Source organism: Ranitomeya variabilis, chromosome 2 (genome assembly GCF_051348905.1).
Source record: "Ranitomeya variabilis isolate aRanVar5 chromosome 2, aRanVar5.hap1, whole genome shotgun sequence".
Classification (NCBI taxonomy): domain Eukaryota; kingdom Metazoa; phylum Chordata; class Amphibia; order Anura; family Dendrobatidae; genus Ranitomeya; species Ranitomeya variabilis.
The window spans coordinates 324,678,496-324,694,172 of NC_135233.1; the positions used below are offsets into that span (position 1 = coordinate 324,678,496).

General features: G+C 41.7%; 1 protein-coding gene across 1 annotated transcript in view; it reads right to left on the bottom strand.

The window, feature by feature from the left end:
- F9 (coagulation factor IX) overlaps nucleotides 1-15,677 on the bottom strand; it is a 95,790-nt gene that overhangs the window by 57,570 nt on the left and 22,543 nt on the right. Inside the window, exon 3 of the mRNA XM_077285260.1 lies at nucleotides 6,327-6,351. Coding sequence (XP_077141375.1) covers nucleotides 6,327-6,351 — 25 coding nt within the window. The remainder of the gene's footprint in view (nucleotides 1-6,326; nucleotides 6,352-15,677) is intronic.

A 15,677-nucleotide genomic window follows, 5' to 3' on the forward strand; every position in this document is an offset into this window, starting at 1 on the left:
CAGCGCGTTTTGGACATAGTAGCAGAGAGGGCAAGTTTACAAGATGGCAACTATGTTGATATCCATCGACGGATTAGCAACAGGAAAGACACAATCGCTACACATCAGGCAGTCTACCATCGAAGTTGTTACACAAATGCAATTAACAACGACCAAATACAACGAGCCCGGGACCGTTATGCACATGCATTAGCTACTGGTAGCCACATTACCAAGAAACGAGGATTAAAAAGAGGACGTGCTGAAATGGACGAATCAGGTTCATTAACATCTGACTCTTCATCACCATTCACGAGGTCACATACATGGCCACTGGATAAGGAAAAATGTTTCTTTTGTCAGAACGATGAGAATGAGAAGCTTTATAATGTGAGGACAGTCAACGCAGGGAAATCGTTGAAACAAGCTATTGAAACATCAGATAATTTAACACTGAAAACAAGACTGAACACATGCATTGCACCAGGGGATGCACATTCTATTGACGTCCGGTACCACAAAAGCTGTTGGACAAAGCATGTTTTTCATGGACAACGAGAACGTAGTACCAACAGAACAGACCACAAAGAACCCTTATTACAACGTGCAAGTCTGCTAGAGTTGCTAAACCTAGTGGATATTCAAACACAGAACCAATCATATCTATCTATACAAGATATCGAAACCACTTATTTGAATATGCTTGGTATAGAAGGCGTGGAAAATCACAAACCTACATTCACTAGAAAGTGGCTCAAAGAAATTATAATGAATGCCTTGCCACATCTGAAATCCTGTCTTTCAAAAAACAGAAGGGAATCAGCAGTTCTTTATTCACCAGAAGCCTGTGAGGAAATCATGGTTAATTCTGCAATGGAATGTCGTAGTGATAATGCAGACAACATGCAGACAATCTACAAAGCAGCACAGTTAATTAGGAAAAGCATTGCTAATTTTACAACGGAAGTCAATGATAAAAACACCATAACGGTCACTAGTGACATACACGACGTTCCAGCAGAATTATATTCCGCTATCCGTTGGATCATAACAGGGCCGATTAACAGCCTTGAAACTCAAAGAAGGACCAAAATTGTTGACCGAGCAGCACTCACTATGAGTCAGAACATCATGTATGAATTCAAATCAAAACGCCAGGTCAACTACAAGCCAAAAACCGAATCATCAGTATTCAGACAACCCAACGCACGAGAAAACCCACAGGTCCTGGGGCTAGCTCTGACTGTTCATCACACCACTCGCGATAAGAAATTAATGAATCTTCTTAGTTCACATGGGTTTTGTGTTCCCTATGGCCGTACCCTACGAATGGAAACTGCTTTGGCTAATGCTGTTGTAGAAAACACCCGAGAGTTAAAAGGTCTTTACGTGCCACCATTCTTGAAGAAGGGTACCTTTGTGTTCTTTGCAGTTGATAACACAGACTTTGCAGAGGATACCCCTGATGGGAAAGGAACCACACATGGAACTATTACTGCTGTATATCAGCAAGTAGATGCTGTTGGAGAACCAGTTGCACCACCCTTGAAGATAACAGATGCCCACACTTTATCTGTCACTCCATACCATGTACATATGTTGCACTGTGACAAGCCAAAAGTACAACATACCCAAAGATCAGAACACTTTGTCACAAACAAGGAAATATCAGGTTCTTCCCAACTTTCACAATTTGGATGGATTGTTGCTACTGCTGTATCCAGAATGCAGCAACTAGAGAAAGCATCGAGCAAAATTCCTGGATGGTCAGGATACAACTCACTGTTGTCCGAAAGCAAGCGATTTACCAACGTTGGAGCCTTACCACTGCTACCAGAGCTAGCACACGAGTGGTCAACCTTGCTGACTGTGATCATGCAAGCAAGTGAACTGAGGAAGTTGACTGTTGGTGAAGATCATCCCACTGTTATTTCATTTGATATGGCTCTGTATGAGAAGGTTGTCCAACTTCTAGATGCAAGACCTGATCTGAAACGCACCGTTGTTCCACGACTGGGAGAGCTACATGTTGTAATGGCTGCCCTGCGCGCTCTGGGTACCTCTACGGAGAACTCGGGTATTGATGATGCATGGATAGAAGGTGATGTGTATGGGTCTGCAACAACAAGGCAAATACTGAAATGTACCCATTACAAGCGTGCTCTTCGTGCTCACACATATACATATGTTGCTCTGTATGAACTGTTGCTGGACGAGTTCTTCATTGATAATCCAGAACTAAAACAGGTGTGTTTGATGGCAACAGAGGGAATTGAAGCTGCCTGTTCTGAGGAAAACAAGAACACAAAAAGTAAGTCAGTGAAACAAGCAAGCACTTCCCTACTAGAGGCCTTGACCACTGCTGACATAATCACAGTCTTTCAAACATGGGTGAAACAGAGATCCAAAAATGCAATGTTCAAGTCAATGATGAACTACCTACAGCGAGTGGAAACAATCCTTTTATTTGTTGCTGCAACCAGGAATGCAGACCTTGAGCTTCATCTTCAAGCCGGAGAGCAGCTCAGCAAGCTCTTCTTTGCATTTGACCGGATGAAATACAAGCGATTGTGGCCAAGGTATATCACGGACATGCATGACCTTAAAATAAATCACCCTCAAACATGGGAAGAAATGAAAGCGGGTAACATTTCAGTCACGAAAAGTGCTATCCCATTTGTATCCATTGGGGCGGACCATGCATGCGAGCATCTGAACAAGCTGATGAAAATCCATGCTGGCATAGTCGGCATCTCGAACAATGCCAATGCTCGTCAGAGATTCTTCATGGCCACACCTGAACTCTCCCGAGTTGTCAAAGAATATACCAGACAGTTTGATTTAGAACGTGACAAAACCAGAGAGCATCACGATCTTGGGCCAAGTGCAGTCAAGAAGTGTCATCATGTTATTGACAAGATTAAGGAAGCAATTTTGAAACATGGCAACCCATTTGCTGTTGTAGGTGACAAGTTGCACAATGTAATCACCCATGCCTACATCCCTGATGAGTACGTAAAAATGATCCTGAATGCAGATGAGACAGGTCAAAAGCTGTATGAAGACTATGTGTTGGCGCGAATCAATGGGGATGTTAGCCTATGGGCACCAGTAAAGAAGGAGAACAACAGGATGTTCATGTCGGCAAACAAGAAAACCACAGTAAAACTCCGAGACAAGACTGTTGATCTTAAGGAGACCAAGGACTTGTATGGAAGAATGATGGTTTTGGCAAGGTCCAACAGAGACATAAACCAGAAAGTGGCCATTGGGAACTACGAATTCACTCTGACCCCAAGAGCCTTTTTTGCTCCAGATGGTACAATGTTACCATGCCATGACAAATCAAAACTGATCAGTCTCCTTAACAAGTTGGTTATAGTAGAAACTCCACAGAAAGATCTGCAGCCAGAAGATAGGATGGACACAAGATCAGATGCTCCAAGTCGCAAGATAGCCCTGGTAGATGGAATGGTTCTTCTGCAAAAGATGGCCAAGAAACCGGCAACACTAGTGACAGTCAAAGATCTCAGTTACTGCTTCAATGACAGGCTTATGTCTCTCACAGAAAATTACGATGAAATAATCCTTGTGTTTGATACGTATAGGGAAAATTCTCTCAAGGATGCTACCAGGGATAAAAGAAGAAAAGGAAAGGCACCAATTCAGTACCAGGTCAGAGATGAAACAAACATTAATCATATTCCAATGAACAGGTTCCTTTCACATGACAAGACAAAGGCTGACCTGACCAACTATCTTGCTGCAAAGACTCTAGAGTTCAACAGTTCATCACAAAAACTGGTCATCACTTGTTCTTCAGGGTGTACCAGGAGCAACAAAAACTTAGTTTTCGACGACAACAATCACGAAGAAGCAGACACACTGTTGATCTACCAAGCTGTCTTGGCAACACAACGAAACCCACCGGATGCAAGGATGGTTTTCTTCTCCCCTGATACCGATGTACTGGTGTTGGTCATAGCTAACTATGACCTCATGCTGAAGAATACATCGATTTCAATGGTCTCTGGGATGATCGAGATAGAACCAATAAGGCGAGTCATAGGGGCAGACAGAGCAAAGGCTTTGACAGCCTTCCATGCATTCACTGGTGCTGACACAACTGGAAGGTTCTCTCGAATTGGCAAAGCAATCTGGCTGCAAGCTTACATGAACGCAACACCAGATGTAATCAGTTCTCTGCAGATGCTTTCGACTGAAAAAGAAGTGAGCGAAACTATGTTGTCAACTCTTGCTACCTTCGTATGTTTTGCTTACTCTCCAAAAGGCATTTTTATTAAGAATATTCCCGAACTGCGATGGCATCTATTTTGCAAGCATATGGCAGAAAGTGACAGGTTACCTCCTACACTCGGAGCTCTAAAACAACATGTCCTCAGAGTCCATATCCAAGCCAGAGTGTGGGGACAAGCTAACATTGCTTTGCAGGATTCTCAGCTGGATCCCGAGAAGAATGGCTATCACAAAGGGTTGGATGGACAGTTGAAACCAACCATGACAGATGTTCTTCCAGCTCCAAAAGCAATAATCGAGATGATTAGTTGTCAATGCAAACATGACTGTTCTTCTTCAAGGTGTTCGTGCCGAAAAAATAACTTATCCTGTACCGATCTTTGTCAGTGTGACAGCGAGTGTATGAATGACGAGGACACTCAGACCAAATATGAAACTGATGATGACAGTGATGGTGGCGATATGTAAAGACACTCTGGTTGTTCAAAAGTTAAAAACATTAACTCTCTGCTTTTCGAGTTCGAAAATTTGTTCAAATATAAACCGATACAATTTGTAGTCATATATAGAGTATTTATTTGGATACCACTGCATTTCTTAGTACTCAAAATGTATGTTTAGCTGTCAAAATTTAAGTTTTACGTTACTTACAAGCTGAGATATTAACGAAAATCGATGTAAATCAGCCATTTTGTAAAATCCAAGATGGCGGCCACTTAGGACTCGGGGCAAATGGAAACATTGTTTTTCTTATTGCTTATACCATAGCCTTTCCAAAAATGTACATATTTGAAACTCTCCAGAAAATTCCGGCGAAATTACATAGTGAACCGGACTAATAGAGCAAAAACTGTGCAAACATTCCTTGAAAAAAGACACAAGGTCAATGTCATGGCCTGCAAATAGTCCGGATCTCAATCCAATTGAAAATCTTTGGTGGAAGTTGAAGAAAATGGTCCATGACAAGGTCCAACCTGCAAAGCTGATCTGGCAGCAGCAATCAGAGAAAGTTGGAGCCAGATTGATGAAGAGTACTGTTTGACACTCAATAAGTCCATGCCTCAGAGACTGCAAGGTGGTGCAACAAAATACTAGTGGTATTTTGGAGTGTTTTTTTGTTTGTTTGTTTTTCATGATCCCATAATTTTTTCCTCAGAATTGAGTGATTCCATAATTTTTCCCCTATGCTTGGTTAAAAAAGTAACCATTACTGACTACCACATTTTTTGTTCTTGATTTCTTTTAGTGTTTCTTAAAGCCAGAAAGATGCCATTTGAAATGACTGTAGTTTTGTGCCATGTCTGTGATCTGCTATTTTTCTACAAAATTAAACCACTGAATGAACATCCTCCAAGGCCGGTGATTCCATAATTTTTGCCAGGGGTTGTATTTGTGTTTCAAATGCTGTAAGTTGGGGGTTTATACCTTTTACAAAATCTCCATATGACTTGTAAAACTTAGAAAGAATGATGCAAGTGCGGTAGGCCAGCTGTGAAACTACATGAAGCACTTTATTATTCCTTTCTTTGATATTTCAACAAGTTTCCAAAGTGTTACTTACAGGATACCTGCATGCCTAAAGGGGCTGTCCGACCCAAAAGGATAAGACTGCATGGCTGACCTCTCTCCATACACTTCTATACCCATCTAGTGATTCTGTCATCCAGTGGGTGAGGCCTTGCTCCATACAAGTGTATACAGCGAGGTCGCGCCCACTAGCTGGGTTCAGTGCGTCTATTTGGGGGATTTATTAGTCTGCAGTCACACAGAGTGACTGCAGACTTATCGATTGGGACGGGACAGCCCCTTTAACGTACAAAGAGGTTAATATATTCTGTGCAATAATTTACTTTTTAGGATAGTTCAGCCATCAGTATGAAGCCGTGTTGTCCGCCTCACTGGTGGTGTTTGAGAACCTTTATCTCATTATAGCAGCTGGGCTGCTGCTGCATATATACATTTTAATTACAGTGTTTTCTGCATGGAAAGAATTAAACAAATAAGCCAGTATTAATGTGAATGCAATGTAATGTTTCTTAATTTACAGAAATAAAAGAAGCTGTGTAAATGGTAATGGAAATATATCTTACCAATGTACTGCTTCCAAAACTCCATCTGAAAAGAAAAAAAAATTCTGTTAACGAAAATATGTCATTGGGTGTAATTTTATGATATAATTTTGCTTTCTTGGGGGCCTTTTTTCTTGTTTGTCCATATATATATATATATATATATATATATATATATATATATATATAAATCTATCTATAGAATGTTTTACACTCACACTCAATAGGCGGCCCTTTCCAGTTGTTTGCAGCTTATTGCTAGCTTTGCTGTGTAGACTGGGATAGATATTTCATTTCATTACACGGACATCATTCAGACAATACTTGGTCCAATGTTATTCAATTGGGCTGATCAGGTAATATTTTTGTCATATGTTCCGAATCTTCATGTGAAGAAGATCGAAGCAGGCACTAATCTCTTCCGTATTTCGTATGAGAGTCCCTATTCAAGTCTATGGGTGTGGACAAAAAACGTGTCCCATATACATTCGCATATCATCCCATCATACGCTGCAATCATTTAACCCAGGAAACAGTTTTTTTAGTTTTGTGAAATGTATTCACTAATAATGTATAAAACAGATGCAATACGGATGTAAAAAAAGCCATGCCAGTGGCACATGGATTGCATACCGATAACAATGTAGATGAAAAATTGGACACTTTTCTAGATGACAATTGCATGATTTTTTGTATACGCTTATTTGAACTTTGCTTGAGTCATAAAGCAGCTGAAGATATAGATTAGTTGTAATTCAACCAGAAATTATGTCTAACTTTCATATTTTGGGCATTTTCCCTTTCTGTAATATAAGCTTTCTCTGGGTTTTCTATTGGTATGGTCTCTTTGAGCAAAAAAAGTAATTGTTTCATGCAGCTTCATCTCCCTCCTCTCCTCTCTTTTCTGCCTAGTATTTCCTGTTTTACCCTAGACAATTTTTTTGATACTGGGGAAAATCCTGAACATTTACAGAGAGACTGCAGGCAGGAAAAGTGAACTTTAAAGCTATGTTCACATGTGGCGTTTTTGCTGCATTTGTTTCTGCAGCAAAACCTGATCTCTTGGCAGTGAAGAAGCTGCAAAAAAAAGCAGGTTTTGCTTGTTTTTTCCTGTGTTTTTGTGCATTTTTTCCTGCTTTTTTGTCATGCTACATTTGTCACGAGCATTCTGCCAAAGAAAAGTTATGCCTCTTGGAAGGGGGGTAGGAAGAAAAAACAAAAGCACAAAAACTAAAATGATGTAGTCCTGAAAGGGTTAATGAGCATATATTTTGTTTTTTTTGCAAAATGTTTTTTTTCCTCTATCTGCTACTTCCATAGCAATCAGACTTTTGCAGTGGTACATTTAGAAGAGGAACCTTTCTAATCATCTTGTGATAATGGTAATGTCATGTCGGATGAGTCAGTCTCTAATCACCCAGCCGCCTATGCTTCTACAATGACACAAGGAGGTATCTTATCTTAAAGCATCAGAAAAAATTGCCAATTCCCCAGGAAAATTGTGCTATAATGATGCTATAAAAGCATATTCCGATGTGAAATGGATAATTTTAACATCTTGGCTTTGGACTTTACTTGATCCTGATAATAACCAAGAGTGATATAAAAAAGGCTTTTACTTTGAGAGACTCTCTAAAAAATTACAAAAATGAACATAATTAACGAAAATTTTCAGACAAATTGTAGAATAACACTACAAATTTACACGGTAAAGTCCCTAATGAAAGTTAGCGGTGGTCATGCTTGCTAAATTGTATCTCACTAGATCCTCTCCCTAAGGGCAGAGACTCACTGCCGTATTTCTCATGCGAGAATCACATCGCACTGCACGGACTGGCCGGAATCTCTCCTGACCCGAGCATGACAGCATGATGGATTACTATGCAGCTGTCAAGCTCAGGTCAGGAGAGCTGTCAGCCAGTACGAGTTGTGATTCTCGCACGAGAAATGCGGCATTCTGTCTCTGCCCTATGGGCGCAGTCAGCCGTATAAATCAGATTGAGATCGGAACGCAACGCAACGCAAGGGACTGGCAGGCAGCTCTCCTGACCCAAGCGTGATGGCTCATGTATTTCTATGCAGCTGTCAAGCTCGGGTAAAGAGAGCTGCAGGCCAGTCTGTGCACTGCGTTCCTATCTCGGTCTGTGTAGGTTCACAAAAGTGCATAAAAATACTCTTTGTGTGCATCACGTGACAAATCTATCTCCTTGGATGAAATTACATTTTTCTATTCTTATGAAAGAAAACAGAGTTCCTAATGCCGATGTGAAAAGAATATAAAACTAAGTTCACAGAAAGGTTTTTTTTTTTCTTTCATCCTCTTGGATCCTCTCCAAAATCACCCTCAAAAACTGCTTTGAAAGCACTTGAAAAACCTTCCAGTACATTTCTATGGTAATTTCACTTTGCCATTCATATGAGGAGGTTTTTTTTTAATCCTGGAGGAAACTTCTCCAACTAGGCACTGTCCAGGCTAGGACTGGCCCGAAGGGTAACAGGTGATTTCCCCGGTGGGCCCCTGTGCACTGTGTGTGATGCTGGCACTGGCCATTCAAAAAGCTTCAAGGAACAGTTCAGGAAAAAACTCTTCCAAGGCTACCTTCACACTGAGTCTAAGGAAGAAGTTGTCCACTACAATAATTTTTTTTTTTTCATAAATCTTGGTATTATGTGCCACTGAAAACATCCACTGTCTTTAATTTAGCAATATTTCCTTTTATCATGTTGTAGCAACAGATCTTCAGTGCTGGATCCAGCTCTCATGGGGTTAATCGACAACTTCCTTTCTCCTGAGTTATTGTGCTCTAATACTACAAGTTCCATGATGCATTGCACTGCTACTAAGCACGAACCTACCACACCCACTCCAAAACACACCCAACCCCTCCCTCCTCTCCCTCCTCTCTCTTCAAAAAGATTTGTGATGTCATTTCTGTCCAACCTTCTCTTTTACATTTGTCCAACCCACACTCCATTACACACAGATAGATAGATAGATAGATAGATAGATAGATAGATACATAAAGATATATCTATATATCTATGTCTATTTCCATTGATATGTCCATATCCATGTTTCTAAACCCCTTCACCCCTGGAGATTTTTTGTTTTCGTTTATCGCTCCCCTTCTTTCCAGAGCCATAATTTTTCCGTCAATATGGCCATGTGAGGGCTTATCTTTTGCGTGACAAGTTCTACTTTTGAACGACACCATTGGTTTTACCATGTCGTGTAACAGAAAATGTGAAAAAAATTCAAAGTGCAATGAAATTGCAAATAAAGTGCAATCCCACACTTGTTTTTTGCTTGGCTTTTTTGCTAGGTTCACTAAATGCTAAGGCTGTGTGCACACGTTGCGGATTTAATTGCAGATCCGCAGCGTTTTTTGCCACACAGAATTGCATCAAATCCGCAGTGTAGTGCACAACCAATGTAAGTCTATGGGAGCCGCAGACTTGTTGTGCACATGCTGCGGAAAAAGCCACACCGAAACGCAGCTTTTTTCTCTCGCAGCATGTCACTTCTTTTGTGCGGAACTGCAGCGTTTCTGCACCCATAGACTTTGATTGAGTCGGGCACATCCGCAGCAAAACCGCAGACGTAAAAAAAGATCTGCAGTTTTGCTGTGGATGTGGGTCCGAGAAACGCTGCAGTTTGGGAGGAGGGAAGTGTGTGGGCGGAATGTGGGCAGTGACTATGTGCGTGTATGTGTGTGCTGGGTCTGCGGGCTGTTCGGATGTGTGCGGGACTGCTCGTGTGTGCGCGGGACTGTTCGTGTGTGTGCGGGGCTGCTCGGGTGTGTGCGGGACTGTTCGGGTGTGTGCGGGGCTTTTCGGGTGGGTGCCTGGCTGTTCGGGTGTGTGCGGGGCTGTGCGGGGGGTCTTTTGGGGTGTGTGTGCAGGCATCATCCGATGGGACTACAAGTACGCAGCATCCAATCTGCAGCTAATTCGGATGTAATCTGGACAGTGGACACACACCCTACACTATCCATACATCTATCAATAGATATATCTATCCATATATATCTATAGATAGATATATGAATAGATAGATGCATGCATCTATAGATCTATCTATATGTAGATCTGTCTATCCATTTCATCTATCATCTATCTGTCTATCTGTGTGTAATTGAGTGTGGGTTGGACAAATGTAAAAGAGGAGGTTGAACAATAATGACATCACAAATCTTTTTTTTGTTCAATAATATATCTTTATTTAGCTTTCAAAAACGCATACAAAAACGCACAAAAACCGCACCAAAAAAATTAAATGCATCAAAACTGTCCAAAAAATGCACCAAAAACTGCACCAAAACCGCATCAAAACTGCATCAAAAACGCATCAAAACTGCACTAAAAACTGCATCAAAACCACAGCAAAAACTGCACTAAAAACTGCATCAAAACCACACAAAAAACTGCATCAAAACCGCACCAAATACTGCATTAAAAACACAAGAAAACTGCACCAAAAACAGCATCAAAAGGCTTCAATACTGCACCAAAACTGCATCAAAACTGCACCAAAAACTGCATCAAAACTGCATGAAATCGCACTAAAAACTGCATCAAAACTGCATCAAAAACACTTCAGAAACGCATCAAAACTGCACAAAAACTGCATGAAAACCGCACAAAAAACTGCATCAAAACTGCATGAAAACCGCACTAAAAACTGCATCAAAACTGCACCAAAAACGCATCAAAACTGCATCAAAACTACAGCAAAAACTGCATCAAAACCGCAGCAAAAACTGCATCAAAACTGCCCCAAAAACTGCATCAAAACCGCACCAAAAACTGCATCAGAACCGCATCAAAACTGCACTAAAAACTGCATCAAAACCACAGCAAAAACTGCACTAAAAACTGCATCAAAACCACACAAAAAACTGCATCAAAACCGCACCAAATACTGCATTAAAAACACAAGAAAACTGCACCAAAAACAGCATCAAAAGGCTTCAATACTGCACCAAAACTGCATCAAAACTGCACCAAAAACTGCATCAAAACTGCATGAAATCGCACTAAAAACTGCATCAAAACTGCATCAAAAACACTTCAGAAACGCATCAAAACTGCACAAAAACTGCATGAAAACCGCACAAAAAACTGCATCAAAACTGCATGAAAACCGCACTAAAAACTGCATCAAAACTGCACCAAAAACGCATCAAAACTGCATCAAAACTACAGCAAAAACTGCATCAAAACCGCAGCAAAAACTGCATCAAAACTGCCCCAAAAACTGCATCAAAACCGCACCAAAAACTGCATCAAAACCGCACCAAAAACTGCATCAAAACTGCACCAAAAACTGCATCAAAACTGCACCAAAAACTGCATCAAAACTTCACCAAAAACTGCATAAAAAGCATAAAAACCCTGAATCAAAACCACGCAAAAAAACGCCCCGAAAACCGCACCAAAAACTGCATCAAAACCGCACAAAAAGGCATCAAAACCACACAAAAAACGTGAAAAAAACGTGAAAAAAATGCATCAAAAACGCAGCTGCGTTTTCTGCAAGGAGATGCAGATTTTGTGCAGAAAATTCTGCACCCAAATCTGCAACGTGTGCACACAGCATAAAACTGACCTGCCATTATGATTCTACAGGTCATTACGAGTTTATAGACACCAAACACATCTAGGTTATTTTTTATCTAAGTGGTGAAAAAAAATTCCAAGCTTTGCTAAAAAGAAATTAAATAATTGCGCCATTTTCTGATACCCGTAGAGTCTATATTTTCTGAGATATCGGGTCAGGTGAGGGCAAATTTTTTGCGTGCAGAGCTGATGTTTTTATTGATACCACTTTTGTGCAAATACGTTCTTTTGATCGCCCGTAATTGTATTTTAATGCAATGTCGCGGCGACCAAAAAACATAATTTTGGCTTTTGATTTTTTTTTCTAGCTACGCCGTTTATCGATCATGTAAATTTTTTTGTTGTATTGAAAACAACTGACATGTTGCGGCTTTGAAGTGGGCTCACCGCCGAAGCCTACCTCAAAGTGGGGGATACTGCCAGTTGACGTACTATTCCGTCAGCTGGCAGAAAGGGGTTAATGAACAATATGTTTCAGTTAAAAAAAAAACTAAAAAAAAAATGGCGTGGGCTCCCACGCAATTTTCTGTGCCAGAGGGGGAAAGCCGACGGCCGGGGGCCAATATTTGTAGCCTGCTATGAATATCAGCCTGCAGCTGTCTCCGTAGCCTTTATTGGCTATAAAAATAGGGGGACCCCCCAAAAAATGATGTGGGGTCCCCCTATATTTTATAGCCAGAAAGGCTACGCAGCTGCGGGCTGATATTCATAGCCTAGAGAGGGGCCATGGATATTGCCCCCCCTGGCTACAAATACCAGTCCGCAGCCGCCCCAGAAATGGCGTATCTGTAAGATTCCGGGCACCTAGCCCCTCTCTTCCCACTCCTGTGTAGCGGTGGGATATGGGGTAATAAGGGGTTAATATCACCTTGCTACTGTAAGGTGACATTAGGCCGGGTTAATAATGGAGAGGCGTCAATAAGACGCCTATCCATTATTAGTTCTATAGTAGTGAAAGAGTTAAAAAAAAAGACACAGCCAGAAAAAAGTATTTTAATATTCTTCATTTAACCATACTTACCATACTTCAGCACCTGCAAAAAACGTAAAATAATAAACCGTATACTACCTGTCCGCCATAGTCCAATTAATAACGTGTGTGCCACGACGATCTCCCCTATAGAACAGTGACATCGGGTGATGTCACATGCTGCATGTTGCGTGTCATTGCATGTAGCATGGCGCATGACGCATGTCGTCGCATGTCATTGCATGCTGCATGTCATTGCATGTCGCATGGTGCATGCATTCACATGTCGCATGCTGTCACATGTTGCATGTTGTCGCATGGTGCATGTCATCGCATGTCGCATGCTGCATGTCGTATGTTTCATGTCGCATGTTGCATGTCATTGCATGTCACATGTTGCATGTCATCGCATGTTGTTGCATGCTGCATGTCATCGCATGATGCATGTCGCATGATGTCACATGTCGCATGTTATCGCATGTTGCATGTCGGATGTTGCATGTTGTCGCATGTTGCATGTTGTCACATGGTGCATGTCATTGCATGTCACATGTTGCATGTCGTCGCATGTTGTTGCATGCTGCATGTCATCGCATGGTGCATGTCGCATGATGTCACATGTCGCATGTCATCGCATGTTGCATGTCGGATGTTGCATGTTGTTGCATGTTGTCGCATGGTGCATGTCACATGTTGCATGTCGTCGCATGTCGCATGTCATCGCATGTCACATGTTGCATTTTCGCATGCTGCATGTCGCATGTCATATGGTGCATGTCTCATGTTGTCACATGTAGCATGTTGTTGCATGTCGCATGTCATTGCACGTTGCATGTCGCATGTTGCATGCTGTCACATGTCCCATGCTGCATGTCGTCACATGTTGCATGTCACATGGTGTATGTTGTATGTACTGTATATGTGTGTATGTATTTTTTTTTTACATTCAACACATTAGCCGGATGATGAGACTAGTACTGTCCCATCATTGGCTAATGTGTCACTCACTGTCACTGTAGCAGGCATAGCCCGATGGGACTTGTAGTCCCATCGGACAATGCCTGCACACAGAGACACACACACACACACACACACACCAATGACATCCCCCCCGCAGCAGACCCCAGCATGGCCAGCAGACCCCCGCACATACCAGCGCCGGCACGCAGACCCCCAGCGCCCGCACATCCCTGCCTAGCCCCGCCCACCCCCAGCACAGCCCTGCAGCCCCCAGCGCCAGCCACAGCCCAGTCACTCATGATGAGTGACTGCTGACTGTGAGGCTGGGTCACGCCTGCTCATGACGTCACGTCAATTTCCAGAGTCTGGAAATTGACGTGACGTCGGCAGAAATAAGCGGCGGCTGCAGCCTGGGGGTCACGTGACCCGGACTCAGCCACCAGCATAGCGCCGCTCACAGGCGAAAATGGCAACGGAAGGTATTTACACAATTCATTAGGGGCCCCGGGGGGATACATTGTGGGGTTAATTGAAAGTAGTGGACAACCCCTTTAACAACCATGAATTTTTCAAGCACAAATTAATTTTGAGTGCCATATGTTCTCACATGTCACATGCCAAAAGAATGCTTTATGCTGCTACTACAATCCAACATAATGCAAGCAAATAGGGGGTATTGTGACCTGCAAGGTACCACGACCGTGGGCAAGCAAATCTCTAATAATCCATCTGCTTGTCTAGGGTACCTTGTGGGTGCTAATGTGACCCCATTCACTCACTTTTTGCTGCGATGTGCTGTGACGACTTCCCCCAGATGACTCCTCACTGCCCAGTTGTGGTGAGGAGGCTTCTACTCCCCTTTTAAATGAAGAACATTACTACTCATGTAACAAACAAAATAAGAGAATCTGGCAGAAAATTGTATCGTAGATTAAAAGGTATATTACGTAAGAATAAATGCCCTGCATAAATAAACTATTTATATTAAGTACTAATGTGTTTCTCTTGTGTCCTGTTGCTTTTGTGTCAGATGCAAAAGAGCTTTTTCATTAGGTTTGACGCAGCCGTCTTAATTAGATATGCTTTACAGAGACTTAGACCCAGGGCTTAATTGACCATAGAAATGAAGAAAAAGTGCAGCTATTAGCACTGAAACTGATAGGAGCCTCCAAAATGTGAGACTTTACTGACCATTCCTCTCCTGACATCTAAATGTGATTATACAGCACAAGATTTAATCTACGTACATCCATTTATATATGTATCCTGCAGCTTGAAATACTTAAAGGGGCTGTCTCATGAATACAACCCCTTTTATTAATAATAATAAACAACACAATGATTGGCTGATTGAGGTGGGTCCTGCTTCTAGAAACCCTGGAGATCAATTAATATTGCACAGGAAAACCACTGGACAAACAAGGTTTTTCCTGTAACAACATCTACAGTTAAAGGGTAGCACCACAGGCGACCATTTAAATGAATAACCATCAATGCAACATATGTCCAAAAACCATAACCGGTATATGGCGAGGGGTTCTGTCCATCCTTTATCTATCGTGATGATGAATAAAAGGAGCACTAGTTCTCAAATTCCCGTGGGTGCAAAGCCTCAAATCATGACCAGAGACCATCCGTATAGAAATCCCAAAAGTAGTTTAAAAAAGCATCGCTCCAATAATCTTCAATATGTGTAACCAAGTTTTAATAGCCCATGTGAACAGCAGTAATGTTTGGGGTTGTACACACGTTAAGTATTTGAAACAGAAATTTCTGCACCATTTCTGCGGCTCTTGGCAGGAAAAAAGGGTGTGTGAAATACA